At 50.1% G+C, this 12,380-nt stretch overlaps 2 protein-coding genes across 7 annotated transcripts; one reads left to right on the top strand and one right to left on the bottom strand.

Moving 5' to 3' along the window:
- Nucleotides 1–198: 198 nt before the first annotated feature.
- Nucleotides 199–8,704, top strand: Tulp2 (TUB like protein 2). Of its 6 annotated transcripts, none has more exons than XM_076934034.1 (14): nucleotides 199–266; nucleotides 660–692; nucleotides 1,116–1,167; nucleotides 1,919–2,057; nucleotides 2,885–3,022; nucleotides 3,166–3,333; nucleotides 4,239–4,423; nucleotides 5,037–5,336; nucleotides 6,173–6,285; nucleotides 6,968–7,082; nucleotides 7,173–7,271; nucleotides 7,822–7,993; nucleotides 8,222–8,347; nucleotides 8,439–8,704. In XM_076934034.1, exons 1-14 carry the CDS (start codon nucleotides 244–246, stop codon nucleotides 8,444–8,446), a joined length of 1,671 nt encoding a protein of 556 aa, XP_076790149.1. In that variant the 5' UTR covers nucleotides 199–243; the 3' UTR covers nucleotides 8,447–8,704. The 6 variants fall into 6 exon arrangements, with proteins under 6 accessions (XP_076790149.1, XP_076790145.1, XP_076790140.1 ...); XM_076934030.1 differs by having other exon boundaries at nucleotides 5,037–5,357; nucleotides 8,439–8,700; XM_076934025.1 differs by lacking the exon at nucleotides 8,439–8,704 and having other exon boundaries at nucleotides 5,037–5,357; nucleotides 8,222–8,381.
- A 225-nt stretch (nucleotides 8,705–8,929) lies between these two features.
- Nucleotides 8,930–12,172, bottom strand: Ppp1r15a (protein phosphatase 1 regulatory subunit 15A). Its single transcript, XM_034517818.3, has 3 exons — nucleotides 11,886–12,172; nucleotides 9,768–11,309; nucleotides 8,930–9,346 (listed from the first exon to the last, which is right to left on the bottom strand). Exons 2-3 carry the CDS (start codon nucleotides 11,298–11,300, stop codon nucleotides 8,999–9,001), a joined length of 1,881 nt encoding a protein of 626 aa, XP_034373709.1. The 5' UTR covers nucleotides 11,301–11,309; nucleotides 11,886–12,172; the 3' UTR covers nucleotides 8,930–8,998.
- Nucleotides 12,173–12,380: the final 208 nt, after the last annotated feature.

Below are 12,380 nucleotides of genomic sequence, written 5' to 3' on the forward strand. Positions count from 1 at the left end.
GACTTATAGATTCCAAGCTCTGAACTCCCGGCACTCGTCCCCACCTCCCAAGTGCAGGAATTACAGGCATTAGCCACTGGGCGTTGACCTTATACATTTCTTAAATACTCTATATGGAGAACTATATTGCTAGGTAGATACTCGTGGGTCCCTTTAAGGAACATTGACTCTTGGTTCCAATTCGGAATCCCCAGAACAAGGGATCTGCCTGCCCCGGTGGCTTGGGACATTACTCTGTTGGACATGGACCGTGAGGGGCCAAGAGGGCAAGTGCCCATGGGAATCCCCTTTCTGAGAGAATCCGGATAAGTTTAGAGTTCCAGCTTTGCGGTTAGGCCATGGGATCACCAAGCTAGCACTAGGGTGGGTGGGTACCTCTGAGATTGCAGACAGGTGAATTCCGAGGGTTTGGGGTTTGTGGCCCTAAGCCAGCCGCCAGTCCCAATACTCAGAAGCAGAACAAGCCTTAGGTATTTGGTAGAAAACTGGATTTTTGCGCTCCCAGTAGTGCTTAAAACTCAACACAAGCTACTGACTCGCAGGGAGGAGTTGGGATTTGGGTTGCTAAGGCCAATGAGGGCTGAGGTCAGGTATTAGAGAGTGGTCTCTTTTGAGATGTGTGGGATCTAGATCTTGATCATGCCTTCCTAATCCTCTAGAACGTCTCAGGAGAATGAACAGTGGAAAAAAGAGTGAGTAGGGAAACTTAATGGGAGAGGGAGGACTTACATGCGCACCTTAGGGATACACTCAGCTTGGGGCTCTGTCTTCAGGCTCACCACCGTCAACTTTGTAGGAAGGTGTGGGGTGGGGGCTTCTGAACTCCTACATCCTTCTTTGATAGATACAAGTGAAAATGCTTAAGTCTGTGAGAGGAAGGAGCTCAGGACCTCTGAGTCTCCCGTGATAGCAAAAACCTGGGGTCTCTGCTGGGGTCCGAAAATTGGGGGGGGGGGGGGGCTGGGAGAAAGAGCAGATAACTGACTGAGAAAATTCAGGTCCCATGCCTACTGTGACATCACAGGTGCTCAGAACCCAAATTGGTGAAGGGAAGGGGCTCTTAAACAGGCAAGCTGTCCTTGCTAGTTTTGGCCACCAGCTTGTGTTTCTCTCAGGACCTTGGAGGATGAATTCTCTGGTGTGAGGCTGCAGAAGCTAGAACAACAGGTATGGCCTGGAATCCCATGTTTCCATTTTTCCCAACCTTTCCAGAAGGTTGCTCAGAGCCTCCAGTCCCACGTTCGTTTTCTCTGAACTTTGGGTTCTCTTGTTAGGAAATGAGAAAATAGGAATTCAGCTTTATTTTGAGAGAGGACCTTGTTGTCTGGCCCTGGCTGGTCTCACACTTGCAGCTTGGGTGCTGGAAGTTTACAGTGAACATTCCTATTCATTGCTTTTATTTTTGGTTTTAAATTACATTCATTTGAGATAGGGTACATGAACACCACACACAGCATGTATGTGGAGACAACTTGCAGGAGCAGGGTCTTACTTTTGACAACATTAGGACTCAAACTCCGGTGGTCAGGCTTGATGGGATGGCAAGCACATTTATTTACCCACCAAGCCATCTCTCAGAGCCTAATTAGTCATTTTCTGAGATGGCCTCATTCTGTAGCCTTTATACCTGCCTTTGTATTTTGAAACAGGGACTCACTAAGTTGTGCGTCTGGAAATTGCAGCCCTCATGCCTCTGCCAGGATGGCTGAGGAAAATTTTTAAGGGACAAAAGTTCTAGAGTTTTTGGAGGAGGAAGGGGAAGTAGATTAGATCTGACAGGAAAGGACTTGGGGGCACTGAGGGACTGGATACCTAGGACCCCTAAGAGGAAGGGTACCTGGACTCCCCCAGGCCAACCTCACTCCTGTCTATCAGTCTGGTTTCGGATCCCACTATACCCTCCTTCTTGCTTCTGCAGCGACAGCTATTTGAGAAGAAGCAGCGCAGGAAACGCCAGGAGCCCCTCATGGTTCAGGCCAATCCTGATGCTTCCCTGAGGCACCGGCGACCAAGGCGTGGGGAGGAGCGCTTCCAGAGTGACAGCAGCTGGGGCCTTGGTCTGGTGGAAGGGGTTTAGGGGCTCTTGAGGGCAGGACCTAGTGAACACTAGAGGGTGGAGCTTAGTGAGCCCCTGGGCGGCAACTTGGTGGATGGTGCTGGCTGTAGGAGAGATTGGCCTATCAGATGTCAGGAAGTGTCCTAATGACATCAGTGGTGGGGAACCTCTAAGAGGGCCTCTTTGAGGACAAGGATGGGGATGAGGGTCAGGCCTATGACGTATCAGGGCGGAGCCTATGGATTTATAGGGGTGGAGCTTAGGATCAGGAGTTGGTAAGGGGAGGAACTGTTAGACTGGTTTATAATGTGTCAGGGCCGGGCCCTAATGCATCATGGGGGTTGGGGGAGCATATGGTAGCACATAGGGGCGTGGCTTACTTGAGTGTGTGGCTTTATGAGAGAACAGAGGTGGGGCCTCGTGGATCCCTCTGCAGAAGATTGACTGGGTTATGGGTTTCTTAGGAGCCAATAAGATTATCCGGTCGTGTGGTAGTACCAGGCAAAGCATAGAAAAACTGGAGGGTCAAACCTAAGAGATCCAGTGACTAGGTTTGTCAGAACCTAGTAGAGTCCAAGGGAACAGGGACTACCCAGAGACAGGAGTGCTTCTAGTAAAGCAGGGATTTCACATTTTCTTTCTGTGACACCCAGGCAGTGCGAGTGGCTTATTACTGAGGTTTTGGCTTGGGTTGGGGAGTGGGGTGCAATGCATCTCGTGCTAGCACAGGCTATCCTGGAACTTGTTATGCATTGGAGGAGTTGGGGCAATCTTTCTGCCTTACTCTGTAGATCCTTTTCAAATGGGCCTCTCTGAACTTGCCCCCAGGTTTTGGGAGCCCTTTCCTCCAGGAGAACGTACCACAGGCGCATCTGCCCTCAGGGGCACACAGTGCCCTTATCACCATGAGCTATGTTGGAGATGGGAGTGGTGAGCGGGCCCCCCTACTGTCACCCAGAGGAGCAGGTAACCTTGGGCCACTGGTATTTAGAACAAATCCCCTTAGAAGTTCAGGATTCCACACCCCCTCCTCCTAACATTGGAGTCAGATCCTGAGCTGCTGCCTCTTACACCGAAGGATCCTAAATTCGAGACTCTTCTTTCTCTAGTATACACTCGGGGCAACGGCCCTGCGGTCCGACATCTCTGCTGGCTCCCAGAGAGCTCCGACTCAGATGTGGAGGAAGTGACCATGGAGGACATTCCTGTCATCTCCCGACCTCCCAAGACACATCTGGCAAACCGACGCAGGGGCTGGCTAGCCTCCCCAGGACCCGGTAATTTGGGGAAAGGGAATAAAATCTGGCCCCTGGTTCACGTGACAAGTTGTCATCCTTGATTTGACAACAGGTTTATATGGGGCATAACTCCTAGGTCTCATATTTCATCTGTCAGGCTATCTAGTCTATGTTATAGTGAATTCAGATGTAAAAACTTCACATCAGATGTATTTATTTTAATTAACTTGGAGAAGGAAAGGGTCTTCTCTCTTTGTGGCCCTGGCACATCTTGAACTCATGGAGATCACTGCCTCTGCCTCCGTGAGTGCTGGGGTTAACGGTGTGTTGCACTCCATCCATATTATACTTACAATTCTTTTTAGTTATATGTATGTGCATCTGTGAATGTGAATGCAGTTCCCGCGGAGGCCAAAAGAGGACTTTTCAGATCCACTGGAGCTGGAGTTATAGGCATGTGTGAGCCATCGGACTTGAGAGCTTGGAAGCAAACTCAGGTTTTCTACAAGAGCAATGTGTGCCCCTGACTGTTAGTCTATCCTTCCAGCCCCTCCACACATTTGTTTTTGAAAGCTTTTTTTTTTTTTCTTTTGGAGGGGGCAGGAGTTGTGACACATACCTTAATCCCGTTAATCTTACCACTGGGGAGGCAAAGGCAGGTGATCTCTGAGTTCAAAGCAAGCCCAGTCTACAAATCTAGTTTCAGGCCAGCCTGGGCTTCTCAGTGAGACTCTGAGTCTGGCCTCTTCCTATGGGTCAGGGAGATCAGGAGGTAGGTCTGAGTCCTTGTGGACTCCATGTACACATGAAGTGCAGAGAGTGTGGTCAGTGAAAGAGACAGGTAAGGCAGCTGCGAACTTGAGTTCCTGTCTTATCTAGATGACAATGATCCTCTCCTAACCAGGACCCAGATGTTCTGACCTGTAGTTGTTTCTACCCCTTAGGGATCAGTGAAGAGGAAGAGGTTGAATCCAAGGATGCCAGAGTTGAAGACAAGACACCCAGCCCAGACCCAGACCCAGACCCAGACCCTACAGTGAACTCTGATACAGTTCTTGGAGACTTGGCATCCTGTGAGATGGAAGAAAACACAGTCAAAAATGATGCAGAGACAGCCTCTGGCATTGGGGTAGGGTGGCACTAAGAATCTGCAGGGCGTTTTGAGTGACGTAGCAACAGTCAAAGTGAAAGCCTCCAGCATGGTGAAACAGGCTAGTTTTCAAGCAGTCAGCAGGCCAATCTGGGCTACATAAGACTCTCTCCACCTCTCTCCCCCACCCCCCACCCCCAAAAAAACCCTTGGTCAGATACCGACTCAGAGATTACAGGGCATGATTTGGAAGGCTCATTATGTAGTCAATATGACGTCATGGTTGCTAGGCAAGTGTTCTTACCACTGAGCAACACCTGAGCTCCACCACAGGATTCTAGGCCAGAGGTGCTACTGTTCAGCAATGCTCCCACAATCTCATCGGCATGTTTTTCCAGGAACATGTTTGTATGTTCTAGAGGGATGGTCTCACACAGATTATCCTATGGGTCTGTGGAGTCAATAGTCGATTTAGGTTGCAAACTTGACCAATCAACAGATGTGCCAACTGGGTTGGGTGGGTTAGCTGCTATGCTTGACTAACTAGAAAAAGTCTTGGGTCTTCAAGGGTCATCCCTGAGCTGGAATAGCCAATCTGCCCCACAAGGCCAAGCCTGACTGCTTCTCAACTTGTGATTTGCACTTGAATTAGGATGAAGACCCGGAGAAGGAGAAAGAGGCCACAGAGTCTACAGAGACAAACAACGCCCTGGTGGTATCTGAGGTTATGCAAGGCGATGGCGACACCAGTAACCACAGTGCTTGGAACATGACCTGCCCCCTGCCTCGTACTCCAGGCCCTCGGCTTGGAGAGGACATGGAGGCATACGTGTTTCTCCCTGCATCCCGAGACCACATGGTGCAGTGTCGCATCGTGCGAAACAAGCAAGGCGTGGACAAGGGCATGTTCCCTTCCTACTACCTCTACCTGGAGGCAGAGGATGGTGTAGCAGTACGCTCCAGCCCTTTGGGGGTGGGTAGGCCTCACACTGGAGGGGACATATAAGAGGAGAAACAAACTCCAAATTAGTAGGAACATGTCGCCTTTTAGGACAAGGTTAAAGGTTTCTGGAGGCAGATGTGGTGGTGTACGACAATCCTAATATTTGGGAAATAGGGGCAGAGGGGGATAAGAGAGGAGGTCAGCTTGGCTCGGCTCTAAAGGAGTTCAAGGCCAGCCTCCTGAGCTAACATGACACCCCGTTTCCAAAAAAAAAAAATAATACATAAAGAAGGGTGGCACATGCCTTTAATCCTGCCTCACTAGTTAAGCAGAGGAAGGCAGACCTCTAAGTTGAAAGTCGGCGCTGTCTAATATAGAGTTCCAGGTGAGCCAGGGCAGCAACGAGACCCTTAAAACAAAACAATTTTTCTGCACTGTGTCACACAGGACTCGTCCGCTCCAAGCCCTGCCCACTTCAGAACTTCAAACTTCTAAAACATCGGGGCTTAGGTCCTCCCCACTCTATAGCCAAGCCTTACCCATTCCAGAGTTAGTCCATATCTGTCATGCCTCCCTCCCCCTTGGGATATATAGGTCCCTTTGGCCTCCCATGAGTCTCCATGGCAGTCAAGCCCCACAGAATCCGGTATAAACCAGGCTCCTCAAAGCCTTCCATTCTATAGCTAAGCCATAACCCTACCGGTCTGACCAGCCCCTTCCCAGTGTGGCCTCCATCTCCTCCAGAAAAAGCCTTTCCTGTGTGTTCAGAACTGCGTTCAGGTCCCTGGTTCTATAGAAGACAGGTGTCAGAAATCAATCCTGAAGCCTGTTCCTCTCATCGGCAGCATTTCCTTCTGGCTGGACGGAAAAGGAAAAGAAGCAAAACCTCAAATTATCTCATCTCACTGGACCCCAAAGACATGTCTCGCAATGGGAACAACTTTGTAGGCAAAGTTAGGTAGGTAAAGCCTTCTTGGTCTGTAGTGCTCCAAGTATGTGGTGAGGCAACAGGTGGCAGGAAGACAGGAGAAAGACAGGCAAACTGACTACATTTCCCAACAGGCCTCAAACCACAACACAACACCTACACTAAAGCCTGATGGGTTTTGTAGTTCTGCAGGTTGTAAATCCACAGTTGGAAAGGAAAAAGATGAAAGTTTTGAATGCCATGAATACAGATTAGCATTTAAAATGTATACATTTTTTTTGTAAGGCAGGGGCCTGGAACCCCCTCAGTCCCTGTGGAGAAAGAGGCCCAGAGTGCATGAGTTCTTACCTCCTAGGGGGAAGAGGGTTCTTAAAGAGTCAATGTGGGCTAGGATAACTCACCAAAGAAACGGAACAGTGACTGTGGTTTTTCTTAGAGGATGGGTTTGGGAAAGCACTTAAAGAATAATGATCACGGGGCTAGATGGCTAGTGGGTAAGAGCATTAGCTGTTCTTCCAGAGATCCTGAGTTCAAATCCCAGCAACCACATGGTGACTCACAACCATCTGTAATGAGATCAGATGCCCTCTTCTGGCACATAGGTGTAAAGGCAGATACAGCACTCATAGAAACTAAATAAATCTTTAAAAAAATAAAAAAATGATCACTCACGATCATGATTATTACTCTGTCCACCACCCTGCTGGAGCAGATCCAATGTCTTGGGCACGAAATTCACCATCTTTGATAATGGGGTGAACCCTGAGCGGAGCTACTGGATTCCAGACAGTGCCCGGATCAGAGAGGAGCTGGGAGTTGTATGCTATGTAAGTATTCTGGCAGGGGCAGAATGCGGGTGCCAATAAGTGGTAAAGCCTAAGGAGCCAGACCAACTGGAATATAATCTATCTTCCCAGGAGACCAATGTCTTGGGATTCAGGGGGCCTAGGAAAATGACTGTGATCCTTCCGGGGATGGACAGCCGGAAGCAGAGGGTGAAAGTCCAGCCACAAAATGTGAGTTTTTAAGGTTGGAAATCTCAGTGCTCATAGAGAACTTTATCATAGATGGCGGGGCAAGGGTTTGCGGGTCACATGTGAAACTTGAATGGCTTTGCCAGCCAGAGTCCCATCTCAGAGTTCCTGAGACTCAAAAACTCTGGGTCGAGGGCTGAGAGATGGCTCAGTGGTTAACAGAGCATATATTACTCTCTGTTGGAGAGGAAAGGCCGACCTCCTAAGTTGGAGTCTAGCCCTGTCTAAATATCCAGTTTCAGGCCAGCCAGAGCTATACAGGGAGACTTTGTCTTAAAAAAAATAAATTAATTAATTAAATTCTAGGATTCGGGATCTCTGTGAATTCCAGGTTAGCTTAGCTTGGTTTACAGAGTGAGTTCCAGGACACATGGCTGCACAGAAAAAAATCCTGTCTCAAGAAACAAAATGTAAACTTGGCAATCTAGAGACACTGATTCTCAAATAAGCAAAACAAACAAATATATGCATCTGGACTAAACATCAGGCTCCTGGTGGGCTAACAAACGATGCTCCCTACTGTATCTTCAAGGATCAGGATTCGATATTGAGTCGTGTTCAGAAGGGCGCTAGACACGGGCTGCTCCTACTGCAGAACAAGGCCCCATCGTGGAGCGATGAAAGCGGCGCATACGTACTTAATTTTCACGGTCGCGTCACGCGGGCTTCGGTCAAAAATTTCCAGATAGTGCACCCGGATGAACGTGAGCTCCTAGCAACCGGAAGATCGGGGATGGGGGCGAAAGCGGGCATTCAAATATAACTAAGCAGGGCGGGCGCCTCACTGTCGCAAGGCCTCTTGGGAGATGTAGTTTATTTGGCTCCTTTGCGTTTCCTAGCTTGCTAAGGGTACAGGGCTGTGGAGAAAAAAAAAAAAAAAAAAAAAAAAAAAAAAAAAAAAGAATTTGACTAATTCCTGGTTTGCTCCTCAGCGGACCATCTGGTGCTCCAGTTTGGCCGTGTGGCCCCAAACATATTCACGATGGATTTCCGATATCCTCTTTGCCCGCTCCAAGCCTTCGCCATCTGCTTATCCAGTTTCGATGGGAAACTGGCGTGTGAGTAACCGAATAAAATACCGTCCCTCACCAACTCTGTTCTGTGCGTTTGGAGAAAGCTTCACGCCATACCTCCTCCTTTCTTTTTTAGTTTTTTGATACTCAGTCTGGTCTCCAACGACTATGTAGCTGAGGCTTGCCTTGAACATCCGATCCTTCTGCTTCCGCCTCTGAAGTACTGGGATGACAAGCACGCACGTACCTCTGTGCCTGGCCTTGTCTTTTAACAATAAATCTTTTGATTAATTTTTTTAGTTAGTGTACAAAATAATGGGCTTCGTTATAACATTTTCATAGATGTCGTCGTTGTACCTTGCTTGTATTTAACACCCTTCCTCGTCCCTTTTATTTTTGAGACAACCTCACTCCTATGTTATGCTTGTCTTGGAACTCAAGCCAATCTCCTGCATCAGCTTCCCAGTGCTGAGATTACTTGTGGCACCTTACATCAGGAAAGTCCCTTACACAGGATTGTATTTTAAGACGGTCTCACTATGTAGATCAGGTTGGTCTTAAACTTCAGTTTGTACACAACTCATTTTTAGCCTCCCTTGAAGCTACCCATAAATACACACTTAGAGCTTATTCACTACAAATCAAAAGGCTTTATTATTAAAATAAATAAATAAATAACAGGAAACCACTGCGGGCTTAGCCACGCCTCCCTCCCAAGTACAGGCTGGGAGGGAGTTCACTGGGAAGGGGAGAGGGTGTGGTCACATCTTGGTTCAAGGGAGTGGCCTCCGAGGAAGAGCAAGGCCCAGGCTGTGGAAGAGAGGTGGCAGTCAGAGGAAAGGATGGGTTTCTAAGGCGTGCCCATGCTCTGGCCCTGAAAGCAGGGGTAAGGTAGGGACCCAGCTTCTCCTCAGCTTGGGCAATGCGTCGGGCAAATCGGCTTCGATCTCGTGCAAACTGTTCCCAGGGACCGCGACGGGCAGCCTGGGCTGGTCCTGCCCAGACAGCAAGGAAATGGACTATGACTTTCTCAGAGAAGTGCACCTGTGGATAGATGGACAGAGGCAAACAATAAAGACCTGTCACGTAAAAATGCTTGGTATTTGAATAGTCACCTGCCTGCCCTTCTGACTCACTGAAGACACAGAGGACCAAGGCCACATGAGCCACAGCCAGCACTCTTCCTGCCTCTTACAGGAGATTGCAACAGAGTGAACACAGCCTTCCCAGCTGAGTTCCTATGCAAGAAGCCGCAACACATGGGTTCCCTGGAGTCTGCACCGCCAGCACACTTCCTTAGGGGTGTTCAGGTCCCAGTCCCTTCCTTCCTTCCTCCTCCTGACTCAGGCCCCCTGAATACATTAAAAAAGGGCAGTGTGGAATCCTATTGCAATCCCAGCACTAGGACTGTAAATTCCTGAGCCACAAAGTAAGCCAGCTTAGAACCTAGGCTCCCAGCACTTACCTTCCTAGCCTTTAGAGGAATCTCGGGGTCCTGATCTCGGGTGGGGGCTTTGAACAATTTGAGCCTTCTCTGCAGTCGAAGGGGCAGCTTAGGAGCAGCCCAAGGTGGTGCTGGCTTCTCTCCAGGTAAATAGAAGGCCACCCGGAAAAGAGAGGGCTCTGCTTCCCCATGTCCCTTGGGCTTCTCTCCTGGTAGACAATGCTGGGGTTGAAGGCAGGGACTCTGGCCTGAGTCAGCAGTCTCTGAGTCACCTGGAGCCACATTCTCATTATCATCCTCTTCCTCTTCTGTGTCATCTTCTGTGTCCTCTCCTGGTCGATACACCCAGGCCTTCAGGAAGGCACTTGTATGGGGGGTGGCACAGGTCTGAGCTGTGTCTTCCTCAGCTGAATCAGAATCACTGTTTTCTTCTTCTGTGTCCTCTCCTGGACGATACACCCAGGCCTTCAGGAAGGCACTTGTATGGGGGGTGGCACAGGTCTGAGCTGTGTCTTCCTCAGCTGAATCAGAATCACTGTTTTCTTCTTCTGTGTCCTCTCCTGGTCGATACACCCAGGCCTTCAGGAAGGCACTTGTATGGGGGGTGGCACAGGTCTGAGCTGTCTCTTCCTCAGCTGAATCAGAATCACTGTTTTCTTCCTCTGTGTCCTCTCCTGGGCGATACACCCAGGTCTTCAGGAGGGCATTCCCAGCACAGACAGAAGTCTCGGACCCTTCTTCCTCAGCCTCTGCATTCTGACAAGGGTGACCCTGCCCTGACCTGGGTGGCTCTGGCTCGGCTTCTCCCTCCTGCTTAGGCTTCTCTCTAGAGTAGTACTCCCAGGCTCTGGAGTGGGAGCCTGAAAGAGAAGAGCCGAAGGGGTCAGCCTTATTTTCCGTTCCCCTTCCCTCCGTGACTTGATGTTCTGCCTCCCCTGGGCAACACACAGAAGTGCTGGGTCTGTATCCTGGAGCTATGGAAGCAGCAGAGGCTTGGTAAGCCGCCTTCACAGTTTCTCTATCCTCTTCATCCTCAGCTGGACCACCCTCCCCGTGTGATGTGGGATAAGTCGTCTCAGCCACACCCTCTTCTCTAGCCACCACCTCCCCAAGCCTCTTATCAGCCCCTGGCAGGCAAGGGGGCAGCAGTGTAGGCAGGCCATCTGTGTGCTCCATGTCTTGCTCTCTAAGGTCATCTTGTCCTGGCTTCGAATCATAGTCAACATTTGAAAGTCCCCAAGTTTCAGGAGGGGAACTTTTGGCTTCCACATCAAGGCAGAGCCTCTGGGCTGCTTTACTCTGTTCAGGAGATCCACTTTCTTCAATATTACCATGAGGGAGGTGGTTCCCAGAGACAGGGGGAGGCGTCGGCAAAGCGTCAGCCTCTATCTGATCTGCTTCTACGACTGTTTCTGCCAGCCATGCCTCTGGGACTTCGGGGCCCCTCAGGCGGCTCCAGGCCCGACTGAGGAAGCCCATCAGTGGGGACAGGAGGTAAAAGGAGTGGGCGTCCCTCCAGTGCAGGATTTGTTGGGGTCTTGGGCTTGGAGCCATGTGTCTGGGCTAGAAAGGGGAATATTTGTTTAGAAGTCGCTCTGGGAAACAGTATCAAGCCATAGCACTGAGTCATGCAACACACAGTCACGGTAGTGACACGTGAATCCCTGCCTCAAATTCCTAGTAACACTGCTCACACCCAACTCCCCCACTCGGTTCTTTTCTCGACCCCCAAGTTGTACATCCTTAGTACCAAGAGCCCACACTCAGCCCCAGTCACAGTTCCTGGCCAGCCCTTTTTCAGACCTGTAAGAGTCTGGCTTTTTAATGACCTTTCTTTCCTCAAGCTTGTGTTCATGCGCCTGTAACCTCCCCCTGCCTACGTTTTAGACCCAGGCAGGAGGATTACTACGTCCTTCCATTTATTTGGCTCTATACAGATACTGTCGTTCTAGCATCCAGGGCCCCTTCCCTTAAAAGGTAGAATGTAGACGTGGGCTCTCCTCTCTCAGACCAAATAAAGCATCTGGGCTTCAGTGCTTTCCCCAGAACCATGGGTGCTCCTTAGCTTGCCCCCTCAGATTCCACAACTAGCCTCCTCGCCGGAGTCCTCCCTCAAAGGCCGCCCCATCCCCCACTCACCGGCAGGCTGCACGTCACCCTGGGGGCTGGAGCGCGGGTTCGGGTTGCCAAAAGCGGTCGTGGGTCCGGACTGCTCGCAAAGCCAGTGGGTTCATGTCCTCAGACGTGGGGCTCGGGGACGCGATGTCTCACAGGCTGTAGCAAAGGTTTTCCCGGCAAAGGGATTCGAAGTCGCGCAGGGTCTTGCATGTAATACTCCACAAACTGAGAACTGACTCGATCTGGGCCAACAGCGGCATCGCGGCTCTTATAGTCAGACGCAGCGCTGTGCTGACGTCACCAGGGAGGCGGGGTTTCGGAAGTCCCTGGGAAAGGTGGAAAGAGAAAAACAACTTTGAACTCGGGGAGATTCCGGGCTCTGTGAGGTCACGGCGGCTTCCCAGGCGTGTCCTGGGCTCAAATCAAGAGATTTCTGAGCAAGGGCGCGAACTTTGAAAGACAGAAACTGGTCTCCAACCCTCAGTAATCCTCCTGCTACTGTTTCCAGAGTGCTGG

Source organism: Arvicanthis niloticus, chromosome 1, assembly GCF_011762505.2.
Source record: "Arvicanthis niloticus isolate mArvNil1 chromosome 1, mArvNil1.pat.X, whole genome shotgun sequence".
In the NCBI taxonomy this organism is placed as follows: domain Eukaryota; kingdom Metazoa; phylum Chordata; class Mammalia; order Rodentia; family Muridae; genus Arvicanthis; species Arvicanthis niloticus.

Coding starts and splice junctions, on each gene's coding strand:
- Tulp2 (XM_076934030.1), top strand. CDS start 244: ATGGACCGTGAGGGGCCAAGAGG. Junction 2,058..2,884: donor TGACAGCAGCTGGGGCCTTG/GTCTGGTGGAAG, acceptor ACTTGCCCCCAG/GTTTTGGGAGCCCTTTCCTC. Junction 5,358..6,172: donor TACGCTCCAGCCCTTTGGGG/GTGGGTAGGCCT, acceptor TCTCATCGGCAG/CATTTCCTTCTGGCTGGACG.
- Ppp1r15a (XM_034517818.3), bottom strand. CDS start 11,300: ATGGCTCCAAGCCCAAGACCCCAACAAATCCTGCACTGGAGGGACGCC. Junction 9,347..9,767: donor TTCCTCTAAAGGCTAGGAAG/GTAAGTGCTGGG, acceptor ATCTATCCACAG/GTGCACTTCTCTGAGAAAGT.